General features: G+C 42.2%; 2 protein-coding genes across 4 annotated transcripts in view; one reads left to right on the top strand and one right to left on the bottom strand.

Moving 5' to 3' along the window:
• Positions 1 to 3,313: 3,313 nt before the first annotated feature.
• On the top strand, positions 3,314 to 10,261 carry map6d1 (MAP6 domain containing 1). The gene is made up of 3 exons (XM_034137923.1): positions 3,314 to 4,011; positions 4,828 to 5,116; positions 8,975 to 10,261. Exons 1-3 carry the CDS (start codon positions 3,482 to 3,484, stop codon positions 9,050 to 9,052), a joined length of 897 nt encoding a protein of 298 aa, XP_033993814.1. The 5' UTR covers positions 3,314 to 3,481; the 3' UTR covers positions 9,053 to 10,261.
• yeats2 (YEATS domain containing 2) overlaps positions 9,890 to 21,725 on the bottom strand; it is a 26,363-nt gene continuing 14,527 nt past the window's right edge. Inside the window, exons 18-31 of one of the 3 annotated variants that reach the window (XM_034137920.1) lie at positions 21,011 to 21,157; positions 20,363 to 20,548; positions 18,735 to 19,119; positions 18,075 to 18,209; positions 17,664 to 17,711; positions 17,427 to 17,546; positions 16,585 to 16,720; positions 15,415 to 15,491; positions 15,222 to 15,301; positions 13,967 to 14,171; positions 12,488 to 12,723; positions 12,256 to 12,330; positions 11,956 to 12,029; positions 9,890 to 11,336 (exon numbers count right to left, since the gene is read on the bottom strand). In XM_034137920.1, the coding sequence (XP_033993811.1) occupies positions 11,228 to 11,336; positions 11,956 to 12,029; positions 12,256 to 12,330; positions 12,488 to 12,723; positions 13,967 to 14,171; positions 15,222 to 15,301; positions 15,415 to 15,491; positions 16,585 to 16,720; positions 17,427 to 17,546; positions 17,664 to 17,711; positions 18,075 to 18,209; positions 18,735 to 19,119; positions 20,363 to 20,548; positions 21,011 to 21,157 (2,013 nt within the window). In that variant the 3' untranslated portion in view covers positions 9,890 to 11,227. The remainder of the gene's footprint in view (positions 11,337 to 11,955; positions 12,030 to 12,255; positions 12,331 to 12,487; positions 12,724 to 13,966; positions 14,172 to 15,221; positions 15,302 to 15,414; positions 15,492 to 16,584; positions 16,721 to 17,426; positions 17,547 to 17,663; positions 17,712 to 18,074; positions 18,210 to 18,734; positions 19,120 to 20,362; positions 20,549 to 21,010; positions 21,158 to 21,725) is intronic. The other 2 variants (XM_034137921.1, XM_034137922.1) reach the window with 2 other exon arrangements.

Genomic DNA, 21,725 nt, shown 5'->3' with positions numbered 1-21,725 from the left:
CCACAGCTTTTACATCTGCAACATGGAGATGCCTTACTATTTGGTTCTGTATTGGTATTGGGGCTCCCAGAGACCCACAAGGCCAAACGGTGGAAGGTGATCCCCCTTGGTCAAACCCTCCAGTCAAGATATTATTGTAGTTTCCTCCTTGTGACTGTAGATGGCAGAAAAGACCAGGGAGTGTGTCCACAGGGTTACTAACATATGGTGGAATTTAGCCTGTAGAGTGGCATACAGAGAAATCCCCAACCAACTGCACCAGAGAAGAGATACCTAAATCTTGTTTCAAACAAGACTTTAAAGTTGTGTGGCTCTCTCAATAGCTCTTCTCTCCTTATGATGGCCAAGTAACTGAGGCCCTGATCCTCGAATGCCCTCTTCTTTTGAAAAAATGTCTGTCACATCAAATACAGCTTTCAGACTCCATCTGCTGTGCTTAACTTTAACACAATGATCATTTATCATGATGATAACTACTACTTTACTGCAAAGGCATCTGAAGGATGTCGTATTTTGTGTGCTTTAGCAAGGTGGGGCATCGTGCTATTTTCATAAAACCATGCTTTTAGTTAGTTATTTTTAACAAATATGGAATCGCTTATGACAAAAACAACAATCGACACTTACACGATTAGACAGGCCCAAGATTGGAAGAAGTGTAATTTGAAAGTTATATCAACAACTTTGAAAACATTTTACATGACTACAAGAAAATAACACACTTTCCGTTGTAAAGATGAGACTGCAACTCTATTGAATATTGGGGGAACATAAATGCCAGCAATAAACAAATATAGGCAATGTATTGTAAAAGCTTTAAAGCTTGCAGTATAAGAACAATCTGAAATATCAGATGTAGAGCTGTCTGCATTCTTTGAATATAATGGTAATGATCATTGAAAGGCACTCGTCTTCTGGTGCTCTAAAAGCCAAAAAAAACACAACAACAATGTATCTTTCCAGAAATAATGACCCAGCTACTCAAGAAGAGACAAACACCTTGTTGTGAACAGCTTCATGTTGGAACTTTCTTTCTCTCTTCCACCAACCATATCAAGAAAAGAAAAAAAGAAAGAAAAAGACACAAAAAGACACAGTTTTTTTTACATGAAATAAACAAAGGTTTATTTTGCAGGAAAGTAACGTCATGAATCCCCCTGTATAGATGGTAGTATCACACTGCTGTTTTTAAGGGATCACATTTTTTGGATATTGCTCATTAGTGCTGTAAGAAATTCCCTGATAACTCAACAATGTTCATTCTATTTTATTATCTGACATTAAAAAGTTGTCTGCAGCCAAAGTTATTGGCTCACATTGACAATCACACTAGAAAACCTGTTCCATCTATTACTAGAAAGTACAGTGGTGTGGAGATAAAATGCAATGCATCTTCATCAATGACAGTTGCTTTTTCTGTGTCAAAGCAACCCAAATGGCTCATAAATGGCTGCGCTGCCTCCCCTGAGAGAAGTGAATCCTGCATTCTTCTAACAGCTCACAGAGGGAAGTTATTCTGTGTGCCAAACTGAAAAACGTTATGCATATCCCTCCATTTCACCCTCACTGAACTGTAATAAACCGTAATTCTCTAAACTTATATAGCGGTGTGCAGTCGTTTTTTGCTAATCCACTATGGAGGAGAGTCAGTTATCTCGGTAGAATCAAAGCACTTCACATTTCCTTCATCCTTTTCTAATACCATATGAAAGGCAGACTACACTTGTTTATAAAAAAAATAGGCATAATGTTGAGGATAATTTGGTGGCTCAATGAAACTAAATATGCTAATAGTGTCAAGCTTTAGAGTCCACATTTCTTTGTTATGTTCTAAAAATGCTTTTACCTAAACAGTAAAATACTGTAGGTCATTCCCCATGCCTTCGAAAACAATCCACACGAGCGACTGAACTGCCACCGCTATGGTTATATTTCTCACATCTCATTTCATCACATCTCCTATCATTCAAACAATCCCTCAAAACTTAACTCTTGCCTTCAACTCCTAATCCTCTAACGGTGCCCCTCGCCCTTATTCCACCTAGCACTTTTGTTGTTATTTTTTTGTTCTTCTTTACTTGCTTGTAAAGCGCTTTGAGCACCAGGATAAGCGCTATATACATTTAATGTATTATTATTATTATTATTATTATTATTTACTTTCAGGCAAATAAGCGAAAAAATAATTTATTCTAACAAGAAATGGTGTTGCAATAAAGTTACAGTCCTCTCTACACTACACTACTTTTTTGAAAAAATGTGTAGTCACGGCATAAAGAAAATGTAAATCTCAGGAACCTACATGGGGGTCCAAAAGGCAATAGTGCTCTGAGCCCTACATGAGCTAACCTGCAATGGATTATTGGGTAATGTCATGATGGGCAATTCAAGCATTTTGTGGGTGTAACTACATTAACAACATTATGTACATACATAGTTGTTGATGTACAGCACTTTGTTCAACTCTGTTGTTTTTAAATGTGCTATAGAAATAAAATGGATTGGATTGGATTAACAATGTACTGTATCTGTTCTAGCCAAGTGATCCAGTTAGCCATGACAGTGAGACAGTGAGACTGAATGAAAAAATAAAACTGAGGTAGTTTATGGAATTCAACCTTCATTTATTTCATTATTACATCTCTCAAAATGTCTTCTCTTTGCCTATTGTTGTTCTTTTTCAAGATAATCTACTGTTCTAAATTGCAGTAGGCTGTCATGTGTACATAGTGCACTGCAGTCTGATTCACAGCTTAAAGCAGGCAATTGCATACATTTTTGTAAAAAAAAAAAAAAAAAAACCTTCTAAATACTTGAAGCATCAGACTGAAGCCAATGACCTCCATAGGTGTACTGTAGCAGGTTGATGCAACAAATGGCAAAGAGTGACTTGAGAAATGTTTGAAGCATTTCAAAAAATATTCTCCACACACTCTCCTGCTGGGTTCATCAGGTTTGCTGAGTGTGTTTGAATTGAAGTCTACCAACCCATACTGTAAACTGTAGGTTTGCCGCTGCATCATAATTATGTAACCTTCATGCTGGCACCAGTCAGAGTAATACCAGTGATTAAAAGTGGAGCAGCAATAAAACATATCCCTGAACCATTTTAATTGCACAATAGCCTGGAGGGGGAAAAAAGCAAAAATAATAATAATTTCAATCCGATGTTTGGGCTACACTCTGGACCCGATTGGAGATACAGGGAATCATTTGCCACAAATTCCTCTGCATAGTGGAGGCACTATCACAGACCACGTGAGAGGAATATTCAATGACGGTCCCCGGCAGACCGGTTCATCTCCTGGCACTCCTCTGCTGCTGACATGGACTGCTGGACACTGTATTCTCTCAGCTCCCCACTAACGGACGCGGAGGGAGGGCGATACTCTTTCTGCATGTAATCTTTGTCGTTTTTTCCTCTTCTTTTTCTGTTCTTTTTCTTTGATTTCTTCTACAAGTCGCACAGTTAGGGGAGGGGATGGCTTGGCCGTGCATCAGCAGAGTGTGCTGCCTGGCTCGTTTCTGGAACCAGTTCGACAAATCGGACCTCTCCGTCCCGCTCACCATCCAGAACTACTCGGACATCCCGGATCATGAGGTGCGCTCCATCACCAAACAGGTCTCCGCCTCGGAGCGCGCACCCGGGAATAAGTACGCGACCCCGGACCCGCGTGGCCCCCCTCATGCGCCCAGAGATGGCCCGGGGACCCGAGGATCCTTCACGGCACGGAAGGAGCAAAGTTACAAGCCCCGGGAGGAGTATCACCCACCCGGAGTGCCTTTCAACAGTGTGACCCAGTACAAGCAGGATTTCAAACCTTGGCCCATTCCCAGGAAGGAGAATTTCCCTTGGATTAGTAACGGGGGCAGCAGGGCAGACAGTGCTCCGGACAGCCCGGAGAACGGGTACCACAGCCAGGCACACCCGGGGGAGGGCGAGGAGCGGGGCAGGGGGCAGAAGGGGGCAGACCCCCAGGGGGTGGAGGAGAGCAAAACCAGCTCCTACAGGTAGGACATGTCCGCCTCTGGTTTCAGCACTTGTCGCTGTCCTCTGTGTGAATGCTGGTGCTTGCTTTGGTGCTTAATTAGATTTGTGTGTTTTAAAATTCATTGACTTCCATGGTCGATCCAGCAAGCTGTGGAGGTCATCAATTATTCTCTTTGGTTGGATGTTGCAATTTATTTCAGGTTATAGTAGACATCTCCTTTCCTATCAATTACAACTAGTTCAATCAAAGAATGTTAGCTTTATGTTTACTAAGGGTTTTAGCCTTTTTAGATAACAAAATAAGTACAACTGTGCAGTATACTTCACAATAAAAAAATATTTTTGAAAATGTTGGATTATTGTATTGTTGATCATCTTGCAATCACTCAGTTTTTGTACAATCCCTTGGTTGGTCCAGACCCCTAGGTAGAGTTATATAAATAACCCATAGTAGGCCTACCAACATTTTCAATATGACCATGTGTTATAGAAACACATTTAATTATCACACATACTATACATGCACACATCGCACACAGTGAAATTTGACCTCTGCATTTAACCCAAGTAGTAGGAGCAGTGGTATTTCACTGCTTTCAAGCATCAAATACATTGAGTCTTACACTTCAAACAATGCAAATTGATCTCACTGCCTGGTTGATGTAATTTAAACCTAGACTTTAGGAAGCTCTTGCACCAAGCTTTAGGAGACTTTACAAGACAACTTTTTTCACATGATATGCACTCCCCATGACAAATAAACGTATCTTTAGGTATGAAGCTGGTATGATCCCCCTTTAAGTTACTCTCAGACAAACTTTTGCCTCTTCCTCCAGGCAAGAGTACAGGCAGTGGACCGGGGTGAGACCAGCCAAAAGTGCGAGGAAAAATCCTTCAACTCAGTACTCCAGCCCGGGGACAGAGGCCACTAACGTCCCACGTGAGACTAGCTACCAGGCTGCCTACAGTGGGGACGTCCCGTCTATAGGGCTGCATCATAAGGAGCAAAATATCACATCTGCTGCCCCCAACGTGCACCCTGCTGGTGGCCCCCAGCACATCCCCACTGCCCTGCCAGCTGGTGGTTCACCCGCCCCCTCCAGCCTCCACCCGAGCGAGGCAGAGGTAAGCAAAGACAGAAATGTTAGTAAAATGGTGTGTTTTCACGATATATTAAAGCAAAAGCTGCCGCCAGCTTGCGTGGAGGAGCCATGCAATGTACAAAGGGCCCATTGGAGGAGCTACAGGTTTGAATTGCAGCATGCTCCTCCCTAAATTCAGCTTCTCCCGTCTCCCTGGTGGCCTGTTGCTGATGGGGCGCTTCAGAAAAGTGATACAGCATCCTGTCCTAAAGCAGCTCAAAGTGACCCAGCAGTTTAAACAGGCCATGTGCTCTGTTAGGTAACAGACTGCTGGTGCTACACACATTACTTTGACCTGAATAGAAAAGGCTTGATTAGAGCAAAACGTTAATGGCTAATAGTTCTAATTTTGTTACACTACAAAGAAAACCTGTAGACAAGTGTAAAGACATTGGTCTAAATGGAGTCGGGCAATGTTTTTTTGGACCTGCAGCGATACTAAAATATAGTAAAAATACACATAATGTTGAAGAAATGTAACTGAGTTATTTTGAAAAAGTGTCCTTAATATGGCCAGGGGCAGAATGACAAAGGTTAAAGAATCGACCAAATATTCACACGATTTCACATTTTGCCCCAGTTCTTTTGCTCTCAGAAAAGGCAGGAGGTCTGGGACAGAAAGAAGCAAATGTCGGACAGAAGCATAACTCAACAGGGCAAGAGGATTTGCTCAGGATGCTGAATATTCATCAGTTCAGTCAGGTTGTTTCAGATTATCGTAGGATAAACTGTCTGAGGGGACACGGCCCCCTTTCCTCCGTCCCCTCCCTGTGATGTTGCTCAGGTCAGCTGTTTTGCGTGACAGTAAGTGAGACAGATTTTGGGAATCTCCAGAGGTTTAGTGCCATCCCTCTTCCCGCCCACACATCACGGCGCCATCTGCCAGTGGGGATCTGGTCTGGGTCAGGTCTGTCTGGTCTCTCTGCTGCACACTGTGTAGCAATACATCTCACACTGAAGGGTTAGAACATGTGTTTGTGGGAAAAATCTATGTTTGGCGGGTCATAGCTACACTAAGGTCATGATGTCCTTGATATTTGGGAGTTATAGGAACCTGGGGAAGTTTACAGGCTACTTTAGAGGATGTTTTGAAGGCATGTTCCAACATTTTGAAGCCTCAATTAACATTTAGCTAAGAAATAATACAAATGTGATTATCTCCCAAACACATTTTTATTTTAGCAATGTGCAGAATACAAGCCTGTGAAATAAATCAATCTCAGAATTTGTGTTCCTAGACAGGCTACATAAACATAAAAAAACAATTGCATTATCTTAAAAAAATGCATTGTTTCAAAGCTTTAAACATGGCTGTTTTTCTTCGCAACTGACATTTTGGAAACCGTTTTATTAGGTCAGAGACATTCATTTGACTGATGATATAACTGAATAACTTAATTTAAATTAATACAAGAAATTAAAATAACAATTTTACACATTGGAGTTTTATCAAGGGGGAATTGGACTTCTGCAACTTCCTGAGGTTAGACAATAATGATGCAGAAGAGAGACAATTAAGTGGTTATTTGCATATTTCTTTTTGAAATAATGACTACTGCTGAGCGTTTTTGTCCCTCATTATGCTGTGTGATGGTGAAGAGTTCGAACTGAGAGATGTCAATTGTAGGACACAGACTCTATTAATAACACAGGCCCAGTTGGAGAGAGAGTTCATGGCACATTAAGAAGGGATGTGCTGCTGGCAGTGTGATCGGCTGTGCAAACTGCGGTCAATATTACACACACTAAACCCCAAGCACACACATACAGATACGGCATTGAAACATGTGCAGTTTCAGTGCCGTTTCATCAGCTGTACCACAATCTGCCAGTACACCAGCCTGGCAGCAAATCAAGTTGAACTTAGATAATCCACCCCGGTCACCACAGGCCCACACACTGCCGACTCATTATTGACTCAGCAGCCCCCCGCAGAGGTGTCTGACCAAGCATTACACATCCCACTCCAGTATGCATTACGCTGGGTCATGGCACTCTGCTGGTATTTGTCTCTGAGGGCATTCTCCCTTTGTGATGCCATTGTGTAAAATACATGACTAAACCCAACTGTGTTATCACCAGCAGGCGACGCTTCCCCATTTAGCGTGGAGCAGACGAATAGATACATTAGCGTGAATGTATCTATTCATTAAAAGATTTAATGGTTAAGTACCAAATAAGCTGCTGAAATCAGAATAAATCTGCTCTTAATGATAAAGGAGTTGGGCAGCCATGAAATTATCATTATTGCTCAAATCAATCTGTCAAATTGTTTGCTCCCCGACCTAAAACACATTCAAATCCATCTCCACGGATAAGAGCCATCTCTAATTTCATGACACGCAGCAGACAAATGAGTGATTAGGACACGCTGATGCTTTTCATGATGAGGGAGACACCTTTTCTTGCACTCATTGAACTCCCAAACCTAATTTGGTTAGGGAGTTCTCTCTCCCCCAGTGAGAGGTTGCTGCGATCACTCACATGAGAGAAGGAACGTCTGTTAAACCTGAATCTCGGCTGTCCCACTTGTCACGCTTAAACGAGTGCAGCCCTGAACTCTCTGCACAGAAGTGTGTTTTCGGAATCTGCTATACAAGGCAAACAGATTTGCAAGGATGGGCTTTTTAATCCGGTGTGTGTGTGTGTGTGTGTGTGTGTGTGTCAGGGATGAGCAAAACAAAACCGCTGAATGGTGAACACATTTAGCATGCAGAGAAGAAACTCTTGTTATTAAATACTTGGTTGTTGCATAGTCAGCTTATGGCAGCAGCCCCCCTAGATGTAAGTTTGTACTCTTAAAGCTCACTGGCTGCCCTGCTTAACTTCTGAATACAATGCATAGCAGTGCTGTGTTTTGTTTTGGTGAGGCAGTAACACAGTGCACAGATGAGATGGAAAGGCTGCTCACAATAGCTTTAAATCTCGAGCTATCCCCCAATCCGGGCTTTTTCGCTGTTTTCCCTCCCCTTGTCTTTCACTTGGACATTTTCCCTTTTCCCACGCTGCCTGGGACTACAGAGGGAGAGTCTGTTCCAAGCTGGCAGGGAGCAGAGAATTGTGTTAAGAGCTGAGGAAAGGCAAGAGAAGGTTGAGGGAAAAGAGATAAAGCTATGGGGGAAAAGGATGACGACAGAAGAACGATATGCAGCATGTGAAAGATAGGTGATGAGAGAACGGGAAAGGGAGGGGGGGGGGGGGGGGGGTGTAGCTGGAGAGCACAATTTGATGGATTATCTGTTAAAGTGCAATGTTGCACAGGGATGCAGGCACAAATCTAATTTAGGAGAGAGGCAGACCTGGCTACAAAGAGCAGAAAAGCCGGAGTGTGTGTGTGTGTGTATGTGTGTGTGTGTGTGTGTGTGTGTGTGTGTGTGTGTGAGAGAGAGAGAGAGAGGGGAGGAGGTGAATACACTCACACACCAAAGTGACTTGCCGAACAACATGAGCTGCCTTTCCTGCCACCCACTGAGCTGTGTAGTCACATTCAAAGTGCTGCCGGGACAGCAAGTCGTCAATCTCTCCGCGAAAAAAAAGAAGAGAAAAAGAAAGAACATATTTAAAGGCAACTTTTGGGCTAGGGTTTTAAAAGAGCTGCCATCAGCAGAACTGAGCAGCACTAAGCAGGAAACAGCAACACAGTCTGGACTGCTAGCACTCTGACAGCAGACCTGATTCATCTTGACAGCACAGTCAAAAGCAGTCTCCTCTAATTTCATGGGTCCAGTGAAGGCACCACAGCTGCTGCCCTCTCTGCTTTAATGTCTCTGATAACCTTAATAGCTGCTGTAATACCTGCATCTCTCTCTCTCTCTCTCTCTCTCTCTCGCCCATGTCTCAGGATCATCTGGTGAGGACCAAGTTCCCTCCAAACTCTTCAGCTCTCTTTCAAAGCGGGCCGAGGGTCTTCAACATCTGACAGCTGCTCCGATTTCCAACCGGTCCTCTTTGATCGTTTTAAGAAATCAAGGGGAATGATTTGAGTCCATTCCACAACACAAGAATCTATGCAAGGGAATGTATAATGTTGTGAATCCTGTGGAGCTGCAGCGCCACGACCCGAGTGGAGACAGACAGACCCTTTTACACTCCTACTGTTGCTATGAAAAAGAATATGCATGTTAGAAATCGTTTTTTGCGGTTATAGATGCACAAGAAACTGGCTGCTCTGTGTGTGTGTGTGTGTGTGTGTGCACCTGCTGATTTGTCCTTTAGTTGTACATAATGTCGGGCCTGCTACGGTAACGAATGACATCACTAAGGTCACTAAGTGTGTATGCTTACGAGTACTTTCTTGCCCTTTTGGTGTTCTGCTAGAAAACAAGTTATTTATTTCCCTAGTTAGTTTACTATTTTGAGAAAGTATTGTTCAGTCTATTATTTTGTAAATCTATTGTTAAAGAAAAAAAAATGTAAGTGAAATTACAATAAAATAATATAAGGTTATTAGCACTTTCTATGAGATGTCACTCGGCTCTTTTTTAGGCCCAGTTTAAATAAATAGTAGGGGTCTCTGCTCTGTCTCTCTTTCAGGTGAGGGGGTCTTTGGCCTGAAAAACATCATGGACCCCTTATTAAACGAAAAGTATGAATAGAGTTCTGATTGCAGTTAACCACTGTTATACCAAAGGTCAGGTAATGTGGGAGTGAAAGGGTTTTCGTGTGTCATACTTGAATAAAAAATGAAATGTTCTGTAAAGTTTAAGGAAAAAGCAATCTATCCTGATCCAAAGCAAACAAAAATGTTCAACACGAGTCGAGTTTTTCCTTTTTTATTACAAGAATATTGATTATATTTTTGGTTTTGCACTGAAACATGAAAATACAACGTTTGGTAACCTTCTACACTAATTTGGTTGCACAGGCATCACAACCACTCAGGCCAAACACTTCCACTCATCCAATCATCCTCACATTAACATAATGCAAAGCTCCACATCAAACAGATTTACCAACACTACATCAGCCCACAAAACACACACAGAGCACTCACCATCAAATTCATTCACTTTTGTGATGACTACATCCACTATACGCACATATTCATACACACACTCACTACTGTTAGGGCATTACTGTTCGCAGTTATTGTTATTGGATAAAAAAATAAAACAGGATTTGAAAACACCATCTATTTCAAATTGGTCATATATACTGTGTACATCACATGATTATGGTTGCCAACCAGAACACTTAAAAGCACTTTCAACTGAACCTATTTCTAAGGGGGAGTAGATAAATATTAAGATATGTATGACATGTTTTGTTCATTAGACTTTGTCTTGTTAAGAGTCAGACAAGTTTTTTTTTTTATAACCCTTCATAATACGCTGCAACTTAAATATAAGAAACATGAATCAGTTACCTCTTCTCGTGGACCCTTAAAAACAGCGGTATTGTAAGAGCCAGAATTCAGCTGGCAGGTGACACTGAAAATACAACAAAGGGTGTTCGCAGACAGTTGCTGTAGCAACGACACTTTTGGAATAAAATCCTTGTTTAGCCCACCAGACATTACTATCAACTTGATTGATAGAAACTCTAATACCCAGATGTTCATTAGTGTTTACAACCCGCTGTGAATCTGTGCTTCACCTCCGCTGTTAACTGAACCTGTGAACAGGGTGAAGAATCAAGAGGGGGGGGGGGCCGGGACAGCTGTCTGTTGAGGTTTTGTTTTTTTTGTAAGTCGCTCAGGCTTCATTTCCCCTGCTGACTAGGTGGCTGTCTAGTAGGAAACCCTTCATCATTAAAATAATCTTGTTATGAGGTAAGCTAGCGCACAACAGCCTCTCAAAATCAAATGACGCCGGTCCCACGACGCTGCTTCTGGGTACATTAGGACTAAAATGATACAATTTACCCAGTGTTAGAAATTGTTATTCGGCTGCTGTGAGGAGCAAGCTGAGCCCTTTTATAATTAAGTTAATGAATACAGTACATTAGTTATTACTGCGCAACCTGAGGCAACAGGACTACATCCAGATGTGAATGTTCTCGCACTTCAAAGAGTCTCTCTGTCATAAGCAGGAGGTCGAACAGTCCTCACATCCCTGTAGGGGTCGGTTACCAGTCAATGTCTTCTTGTTATGCCTCAATTGTCCTTGGACAGGTAACCCATGTGTGTGTTGGTGAGGAAGTCACAGGTGGGGACGCTACTGACCGCCTGGTGGATGTTCATGGCTGTGATCTCTCTCGGAGCCCTGCAAAACACCAAGTTCATTTAAACATGGCGCAACACACAGGAGACATGTTTTATCACTGGTTTATGACTGTTATATAATAAGATATGAATCAATACATTTTCAGGTCTCTTATTAGTAAAGTGCCCTGTTATCTGACGTCATGCACATGTCCCTGGTTCCTGTAGGTGAGCTGGTCATAAAAGTGGCAGATGTTTCCAGATTTACTACAGAGCATTAAACACAATCTGCTGTTTGGAAAATGCCAGAAATTAATTTAACCTTGAGCCGTTTGTTGCTTTTAGTACCTAGAATATCCCTAGCATAACTGAATAGTCAATATATAATTTCAGATCTCTTCAGTAGGCGATCTCATTCAGGCAAAAACAGCTACTCAATCTTTTTTACTTCAGTTTACATTACTTAATTTAGGTTTCTGTATATTCTGTTTTAAACAGTTATGATAAAATATCTATTCATGCAATACTATTTATAGATATTTCCTGGTATGGATACGTTTAGAATAAGTAGTAGCAAACTGGTTGCTTGGCCAAGCCCTGGATAAAACGAATGAATGTGAAAAACGGAGCATTAGGCAGGTTGCATTATAGAGACCGAGAGAAAAAAGAAATCGGCTGACCTGTTCTGAGGGGATTTGGCGTACGCCCCAGCCAGAGCTTCTCTCAGGATGTCACTGGCAAACTGTTCAGTAGCCTGCAGAGACACACACACACACACACACAAACACACACACATACATACCATTAGTCCCAAAGCGACCCACTCTCTCGTACAGTACAAGATCAAACAAGCAATAATGTGCAGGGGAACATCTCCTATATAGAGTATTCATTCTTCTAGTCAAGGGTATGTGAAGGTAACGTTATGCTGCTGGAAATGGCAACTTTGTTTCTCTGTTCTGGCCTGTATAGTGACTGACCTTCAGAATCATGGCTTCAACAACTGGAGCATACACATTCTTCTCCACCTCGACTGGCTGGAAGTTCACCCCAATCTGAGAGAGAGAGAGAGTGAGGAGACATTAGATACAAATGGAGACAGTTGTGCAGCTTCTTCTAACTGTAAAATCAGTGAATAGAAGCAACACAACAACAGGATGTTATTGGTTAAACCATCAAAGCATTTTCCCTTTCCAAAGAGAGCTTCCTGACCTGCTGTGCTGTGTCACTGACAAACTGAGCAGACATGCATGGCCCCAGGAAGAACTTGGGCTCAGCATCAGCCTCTTGCTCCTCTTCTTTGACCTTTAGTTTCTGGCATGGGGGGGTCACAGTGACGATGTCCACTATCCTGTCGTCTGCCTCCTCCGGTTCAGTCTTCAGCAGAGCCTGCATCTGCTCCAGCCGCAGCACCAGCTCCTCACAGCTGCTCAGGGTCGTCGGGCACTCTGCGGAGCGAGTCACATTCACATTTACATTTAACACACCAGTTCACAAACGGTAACAGCATTGGTGATTCACTTAGTGGCTTGCTGTGTGTTTAAAAGATACATATTAAAGGTGTCCTATTATAATATCTTCAGGCATATATTATAGGTCTCAGAAATATAAAAAACATGTCTATGAAGTGATTTGCTCAAAATACCTAACAGATCACCCATTCTAGTCATTGCCTCATACCTCTCTATTTCAGTCCCGCTAGAGAAGTGCTTATTCTGGGTTTGTAGCTTTAAAAAAAAAAAAGGAAAAAAAAGAAAAGAGAAAGAGAGAGCCGAGACGAGAGCTCAGCTAAACGTTGCTGCGATTAAACGCCATATTATGTTCCAAACCACATCAAGGATTATTTCTGAAACAGTATGAAGCTCAACTGCTTTTTCTCTCACGGGTTTACCACAAGGTGAGTCCCTTTTATATCCTGCTTTTGTTATACATACTCTCTCCAGTACAGCGTTAGCTCTGAGTGTTAGCGATGCTTGCTAATGTAAACAAAGACTAAATTACTTCCAAAACACGTCACGCATTGTTTCCGATATCAACGTTTCTGATAGTGCCGTGGGCGTAAAGCCAGTCCACATTTCCGATATTACGTAATATTGGCAGCGAATCTGGATCGGCTCCGTTGTACCCCCGTTTTTAGAGATTTCGGTACGGAGGAAAAGAGAGAGGGTTGTATTTTTCAGACACTTTGTGAGTTTCCTGACACACCAGGGACACATATTTATGTACAAAAGACATCAAAAAGTGCATTTTGCATGATAGGAGACCTTTAAGAGAACTTTTGTGCAATTTTGGCTCGTTGAACCGGTCAAACAATGCAATAATTAAAAATCAAGATATTTGTGCATGAAGGAGGACGAGGAAAACACTAACACAGATGATCATATTGTCTGGCTCAGGCGGTGTGACTCACTGAGCTAAGCAGTTTGTCTCTCACCCTTTACAGACAAAAGACAGAATTAATGAGAATTCTTTCTGAATAAAACAGGCCTGAAAAACCTGGCCTGAAAAACAGTGAGGCTGCACACCGCCCGCCCTCACACACTACTGGACTGCCAACACATTACTGGACCAAGTGGTATCTGCAGATAGAGCAGTACGCCCACACATGCAACACTGAAGGGAGAATATTGATCCACTTTGAGCTGATGGAAAACCGTGAAATCTATTCCCCAAAAACACACACAAACTCACCGGGCTCGTTGTCTATCTGCGTGAGGATGTCCTCGATGGACTCGTCGTCGTTCTTGCGTTGGGGCTCGAGGTCAGGCGGCGTGTAGCCCCTCTGCCGGCACCACTGCACCACCTCTCTGGTCTTTGGGGGGGTGAGGGCCTGCAGGCGGGGCGAGCGGTCCAACACATCCTGGACCAGCCGCTTTACTGCCACCGCCCGCTGAAGCTACACACACACACACACACACACACACATACCAATATCTATTAGGAAAAACTGTATGTAGGAGCCAATTAACACTGTGGGTATAAAGGTAGGAACCAATGTTTGTGGATTCAGGTTCCGCCGGAAACAGTTTTTGACCACACACGGAGAACACACACACGCAAACACGGGATTACAAACATTTGCTAAGGTATTGTGTGAACCGTAATATTGTGTATGGTAAATGGAAAAATGAAGCAAGTTAAATGGACACCAGTAAAAGGAAATACATGGACTGTATTTCACTGAAAACGTTGTATCGGACTTTTGTTCACCTGGCAAGCTATGTGTGCGTCAATAACGTCAAGTTAGCGGATCCTCAGAGGCTTGAAGCGTTGGCTTAGCCTCTATACTGTACATAAGGTAAAAAGCTGACACAATTCACAGTTTTACATTATTTAACTCTCTGTGACAGATCCTCCCCTGGCCTTGTCTTATGATTTGCTTCAAGTCCCCTGGCCCTTTAGTAAATTAGCGCCCCGTAGATATAAATATCCAGTCTGAGCCTTTTATAGTTGTAGAGAAAGAGAACAGACAGCTAACACATGGACTGGCCTGCATGAGCTATTGATGAACCCATTAGAAAGAGATGAAGGGACACAACAGGCAGAGATACACATCTGACCGGGTAGATAGGAAGCCATGAGGTAAGCACAAAGATTGCCGAGTCAGGGTCCCAGCACCAAGACAGATTACACAGAGAACAAATTTGCAAATAATGCAAATTAAGCCTGACATTATAGACACCCCCACCATGGAAACTGGAGAGCAACTGCTATTAAGTCGGTGCTCTGAGATATTAATGAGTCTAGGAAATACAGTCTATAAAATGCCAGAAAATAGTGAAAGGGAAAAAGGTAACCCCAACATGACAACAAATGTTTTATTTACTAATAATCGCAGCTGTAGTTTGCATGGTTTTTCAGTTTGACTCCACTGAGGCGTTATTCTAACTCAAAGTCACGGAAAACCTACAGCATCAATCATTCAAAAACGACAAGAGAAAGTCACCTCTGATGCTCTGCGCTTGCCAATAGTCCAGGAATAATACTGTTCTGTTGAGGAGGCACAGAATGGATGGGAGTCTTCGCCTAAACAAACAAACAAAGCATTACAAAGCTTGAAAAAACCCACAGGCTTTCAGTCTGATTTAATATATGGAGCTGGTTTTTAAGCAGACCAAACAGAAAGCAGGCTCACTTACTCTTATCGGGCACTATAAGAGGGAACTTCTTCACCACGGCTGTCAGCAGCTGCATCAGGGTCTCTATGTGCTCAGTGCTGAGAGAGAGAGCACAAGAGTCAGATATACAACCAGAAGGTATTCAGTGCAATGGAGAAATTGTTACACAAAAAAACACTTAAAGCAACATTGTGTCAATTTCGCCAGAACAGGAATCAGGTGAGTGGAAACTGGAGCGGGGTTCAGGGGTGTCCAAACTAAGGCCCATTTTTAAACGGCCCTCAGCTAATTCCAAAAGCATAATGAAATATGGCCCACAAAATGAAACTTGTCATATATTGTACTTCTTAAATATATATGTAAAAACATATAACACATGTGTTAAAAGGCCCACTTTTCAAATAAATTCAGTCAATTAAAGTTGGAAACATTTTCAAACAAATCTTAGTTGATACAAAAAAAGCCCAATAACTTGATTACATGACAACCTTGAAATCTACCCTTCATATTTCCTCTTTTCATAAGCAATCTGAGGCTTCAGTTTTAAGGAATGAGCTGTCAACACAATAAAGTAAACCCTCTGTGATGTAGGCTGTTGTGTTTCTTAAAGCATTTTCAAGTATCAAGCATAATTGACCTACATTTGATTGATTTTGCTGACTTATAACTTACCTTATGAGCCAATAAACCTCTAGTGAGTGGCCCAGCCTTTCCTATATTTTTCTGTATGTGGCCCTCAGTGAAAAACGTTTGGAAATCCCTGCTCTAAGGAATTGTGAGAAAAGTTAACTGGCTTATCTGATGTTGTTGCACTTGCTTGATGTTCTGCATTATTTTCAAAGTTGTCAACTCACTAGTATTTGTAAGTAGTTCAATGATAGCAAATGCAGGTGTAATGCTATACCCGTCCATATTTACGACAGCAGCGCAAGTGAATTGCACTCTGAATCTGTATCAGCGCTAAGTCGCAAAAATTCAGAATCTTACGTTGATGTTGCTTTAAGTGATGAAATACATTTATATATACGAGCACAGTTGCACTCGGATGACTCAGTGTGAGTTTGGGTGCTTAAATAAATGTGTTTCTTCACTCGCACCTTTCCTGTTAACAGAGCATAAATTATCAACGCCTCTGAGAATCAGCTCAGGCGCTGTAAGTCAGAGTTGCATCGTGACTCCTCGTGCACTCACTTGATGAGTTCGTGAGCAGAGGTATCCGCCCCTTGCTCCTGTTTGACTATCGTAGCTGCAGAGGTGGGGACAGGAGCGGTCGCCGGGGGAGACGGAGCAGCTGTGACAGCTGTGCCGGCGCCGGGCTCAGTCTTCACTGTGGAGGAAGAGAGACACAGCGGAAAAGCAAGTGTGAGACAGAGATTGAATTAAACAATTGCACACTTGTATATTTGAGGAGAGACATATATTTGGTTAAAGATTTGTTGTTGTTGTTGTTGTTGTAGAGAGTACTGGATGAACTCGTGTGGGGAGATGAAGCCGGGGGAGGAAGGTATCTCCCTGAATCCTGAACATTGGAACCAACTAAAAGACTATATTTGAGAAATGTATGAAGCCATTAAGAGAATATAAGCATTCCTTAAATGTAACTGTTTAACTTTTATTATGTGAGTTGGGTAGTCCTGTTTGTAGAAAGCCTGTTGATGTTTTCTAATGGGCTCCTTTAGATTGTAGTTTTGTAGATGAACTTGTGTGTGAGTGAACTTGTTTTATAGCAGCTGACGTAAAGGGTGTGTGGGAGATTAGGTGTGGGATCAATACAGTTGCTGGGAGTTAGTACAGCAATGTTTGACCTCTATCAATGTATTGATAAAAAAAAACGAGGCACTAGCTTAAAATTGTTCAATGTGTAAGTTCCTGTTCACAGTTTGAATATCATCTCCATATATTATATAAATGTGTTATTAGTACCAAAACTCGGTACTGTATTGTCTTTTCTTTCCAGTTTTTAGATAGAATGGTAGAAAATGGAGGTGGGAATAAAGGAGTGAGGGAGGGGAGTGGGGATGGACCCCTCTCACCTTGTGCCAGAGGCAGGGCAAGGGAGGGGGACGCCTGTCTGCCAGGACTTGGGGAGGCTCCAGCTGCTCCAGGGGTGGAGGAGGAGGAGGGAGTAGTGGAGACTGGGCCTTTAGACATTACTATACACAGAAGAAACACACACACACACACACACACACACAGGATGGATCAATGGCCCATTAGGTAAATGGGCTTAAGAGTTGGATGAAAAATGTGAGGAGAGGAAGATGGTTTACCGCAGAGAGAGAGAGAGGAGAATCTGCAGTGGATGTCTGAGCCTCTGTCTAAGATGAATGACACAATATAGATGTATACCATATAGAATGGAAACTGAATGAATCTTCTGCTGGCTACTTACACTCTCAGAATCCTTTGCTTTATTTCAATATTTGCTTTTCAGACACTTGTGATAAAATAAGTGGCACAACAACAAAGAAATCAATGTCAATGCTGCTTCATGTTTTATTCAAATGCCATCGCTACTGCCTTTTATCCCCTTGAAGAACAGATTCAGAGTAAACAGAGTTCTACCCTTCAATGCAATCTTTGGTAATAAGAAAATGTCGGTCTAAGCTACAGTAGTGATGAGGCAGACTGTTGTGTTGTGCTTGCTAAACAAATGTTTTAAACGGCTGTGTCAGGCGTACCTTTCCCAACAGGCATGAGTATGGTCTGCACCCCTCCAGAGCCGCCGCCCCCCCCCAGCTGCTTCAGCTGGTTGGCAGGGATGGACAAGACTGTCTGCTGAGAGCTGGAGCCTCCTGAGTGGATCTTCAGCATGCCTGGACAGAGCACAGTACATTCAACAGGAGGAGCAATGCGGCTGGACCCAAAATATGTTTGTTTAAATAATTTAACAGATGAGAAAAACAGTATTTATATAAAGTTAGAACAGATCTGATCCTATATTGGAATTCCAGGTACCAATCCAGATTCATCCATGGCCAAAATGTTTTGATTAATTTGTAATAAAGTGGTTTTTACTAACTATCATGTAGGCCTCATATCTTTTTGTCTCCCAGAGTTAGATGTACAAGCGGGGTTTAAACTTTAAAATCAATTGTAAATGCAATATTCTGCAACTAAGTGAGCTAGTAACAGTTGGCTAACTCAAACAGACTTTTTTTTAGAACCAAAACAAAAGAAAGGACAGCAACTTATAACGTCTGTTCAGCCAAAATTCCAATTAATAAAAGTTGTGCTGAACTACACTAATTAAAAAAATAAAATATCTGTTTCAGTAAATGTAAGTATAGAATCGGATTGTGACCTAAAAGAGACTGGAAAGTTCATCTCTAAATGCATACCTGAGAGAGTAGCACCCGTCTTTCCTCCTGCTGCTGCCATTCCGGTGACCAGCGAGGCGGCATTGACCAATGACTTGCCGCTGCTCTTGGGCACACCCCCCACAGTCCCCGCCCCTGCACCCTTGGACATGCTGACCACAGGCATGTTGGTAATGCCTTTGGCCACAGTAACTAAAGCTCCAGTTGAGCCTGCAGCACTTTTCGTCATGGTGGCAGAGTTTCCGGCTCCCTTGACCAGCGAGGCCACGGCCGCCTTGGATAGGCTGCCTCCAGCGGCCGCAGCTGCTGCAGCACTGGCGCTCTTAGCTGCATTGATCACTGCCGCTTGATTGGCTGCCACCAGGAGCGAGTGATGCTGAGAGGCAGGTTTCCCGCCATCGGCAGCCTGCACACACAGAAACACAGCTGTCAGCCCGGAAGTAAACACAAACACTTGTTTTCTGTCATTTTGACCTTTATCGATGTGTGTGTGAGTTAAGCTAACCCTGAGGGAAGCTACGTTTGAAAAGACAGTCATGGAGTTTTAACTTAATGATACAGAGGTAAATTAAAATGATTTATTATACAAAATAAAATAAAAACGTTATTTTGGAGACACATTTCATTTAAAATCACTTGCTTTAGGCATTGAATAAACACTTTATGGGGTGACACGTCTTATCGCTTCTGCAGTTACATCACAGAGAATGTGTATGTGATATGGTAGTTGTTATTGTGTGAACAGTTTAAAAATACACATTGTTTTTTTAGAAGGGCAGATGAGACGTGCTGGGAAACGTATTTCACTGTGGCAGGACTTTGGGTACAGTGCAGCTCTCCGAGTGAGATGTGCCGATCAGGTCACTGGTTTTATGGTATTCGCAGAGACAAAAGAGTCAATTTCTCTGACGAAGAATCCTCATGATTCAATTAACAGTCCTGAAAGGGCAGTTTTTCCAAAACAGGAACAGCAGTGATGTATCCCTCTTTTGTATTTGCGTCAACATCTTCTGGGCATTTAGTGTTTTTCTCTGTATCATACTGTTACATATTTTATTTTGCTTGTTGGAGCCTCTAAGAAGTATTTTTGTGTCTTTCCATTCCCCGAGTTAATGAGGCCTGGCCACAGACTCTGAAGTCATAATCACCCAAACACACCAATGCTGATGTACCGTGCAGGGCTCTTCACACATCTCAACTAACTGACAAATACACAACACTCACCTTTCTACTGCACTCACAATGTGTCACTCCTGTTATCCATCTATTTAAACTGCAGTGGAAAACCACTAGAACATGTATCTCTCACTTGTGTAAAAGCATAAAAACGACATTGTATGAACTCGGACTAGTCATCTGCAATAGCATCCTTCATCACAATGAAATAAATTCCCTGTTCACCGAAAAAAAACATTCATAACGATTATTTTTGTGGGAAATATTAAATAATTTTTTTTAAATCAAACTGGATTTGGTGGAAATGTACCAATATCTAAGTTATTGGAAACATAAACAACCAGTTTGCCAGCATAAACAAAAAAAACGTCTAACATTTTGAAGGTAACAGCCCTTTGGTTTGCAATGACTTTGAAAAAGAAACAACTGTCAGACAGAATAAAATGGAAGAATATGACGACTGGGGAACTAGCCTGTTGTTGACCGGCTGCTGCGGCGCTGACGGGGCCGGGGGTGGAGGAGGCGGCAGTGATGACTCCGCCTGTCATCCTCAGTGTGGTCGTCCCGGGCTTGGACAAGTGGCCTGCTGCTGCCGCGGTGACCGTCTTAACAGAGCCGTCGGACAACTTCACCTGGGCACCCTGGGAGCCGCCCACCACCTGTCAATCATTACAATCACAATGTTGAACAGGAGCTGCCATTCAATTACAATCCACAACAGTGGACATAATTAAATGGAGAGGAAGCAAGTAAAGTGGCAAAAGATGAATTAGCACAGTGGGAGTGCTACTTCAGATACCAATTCTGTAACAAGCCGTAGCATATTTTTACAAGGCAAAAAAGTAAGCTTTTAATGTAAAGTCATCCATAAAAGGGTCAGATAAAATGTGCATGTTAATATCCTACAGTGTGTGATAGGGTTAATGCACGTTTAAGACAATTCATAAAAAAGGCAATAAATTAACTCAAAATCATACAGAATAAAATGTTTTTTAAAATGTAATCAAATTATAATAGTCTTATTATAAGAATTGTGAATAAGTAGTGAGTACAGCAGCTTCCCTTAGGATCAGACATTGTGGAGGATCAGTGCTGCGCTCAGTTTCGTTAGCCTTACTGACCTGAGCCAGGATAGCAGCCTTCTGTCCGGCTGTCACCCGGATGGCCTGCTGGGTAACATTTGCTGGAGATGATGCTGCATGGCCTGCTGAACTGGAACCCCCCTGCTTCCCTGAACCCTGTGCTGGCTGGCCCACCAGAAACGTGCCCTGTGGATACGCAGAGTTAGGGAATGGGTAGAAATCCAACATCATATCACTTTGTATTCAAAGTCAAGGCATTGTCATGGTGTTAATGTGACCCACTCAGCACTAACACACTTTTAGTTAGTCCCTTTTATGAACCAGTCTTAAAGCTAAGATAAACATGTAACCCCATTTATACTGTGCAGTCAAAAAGGGTACATTTTCATAATGTGCAGGGTATGACGATTCTTAGCATTTAAAATGCATCTATGACATCAACTACCCTAAAAGCTTACAGAAAATTAAATTAGCCTTCCTAAAAATCAATTCATTATCCTCTTAGCTCTCAACTGGAGTGTGTGTGTGTGTGTTTGTGTGTATCTGAACACTTGTAGATATCACACCTAGAAAACACTCCTAACCCTGAAGATTGATCATTATTAGGAAACACAGTCCAGATTTGTTACTTTAAATGTAAGTGGAAACCTTTGCTGGCAACTTCATTTTATTCTGCTGGCTAAATGCACAGCCAGCAGTGTTCTAAAGCTGACTGCAGGATCAATGCTGCTATAATGAATGTCTCTAATTAGGA

The sequence above is a fragment of the Trematomus bernacchii genome, unplaced genomic scaffold, assembly GCF_902827165.1.
Source record: "Trematomus bernacchii unplaced genomic scaffold, fTreBer1.1, whole genome shotgun sequence".
Lineage (NCBI taxonomy): Eukaryota > Metazoa > Chordata > Actinopteri > Perciformes > Nototheniidae > Trematomus > Trematomus bernacchii.
Note: the sequence above shows the minus strand (reverse complement) of the source record. Positions and strands in the feature narration are given on the sequence as shown.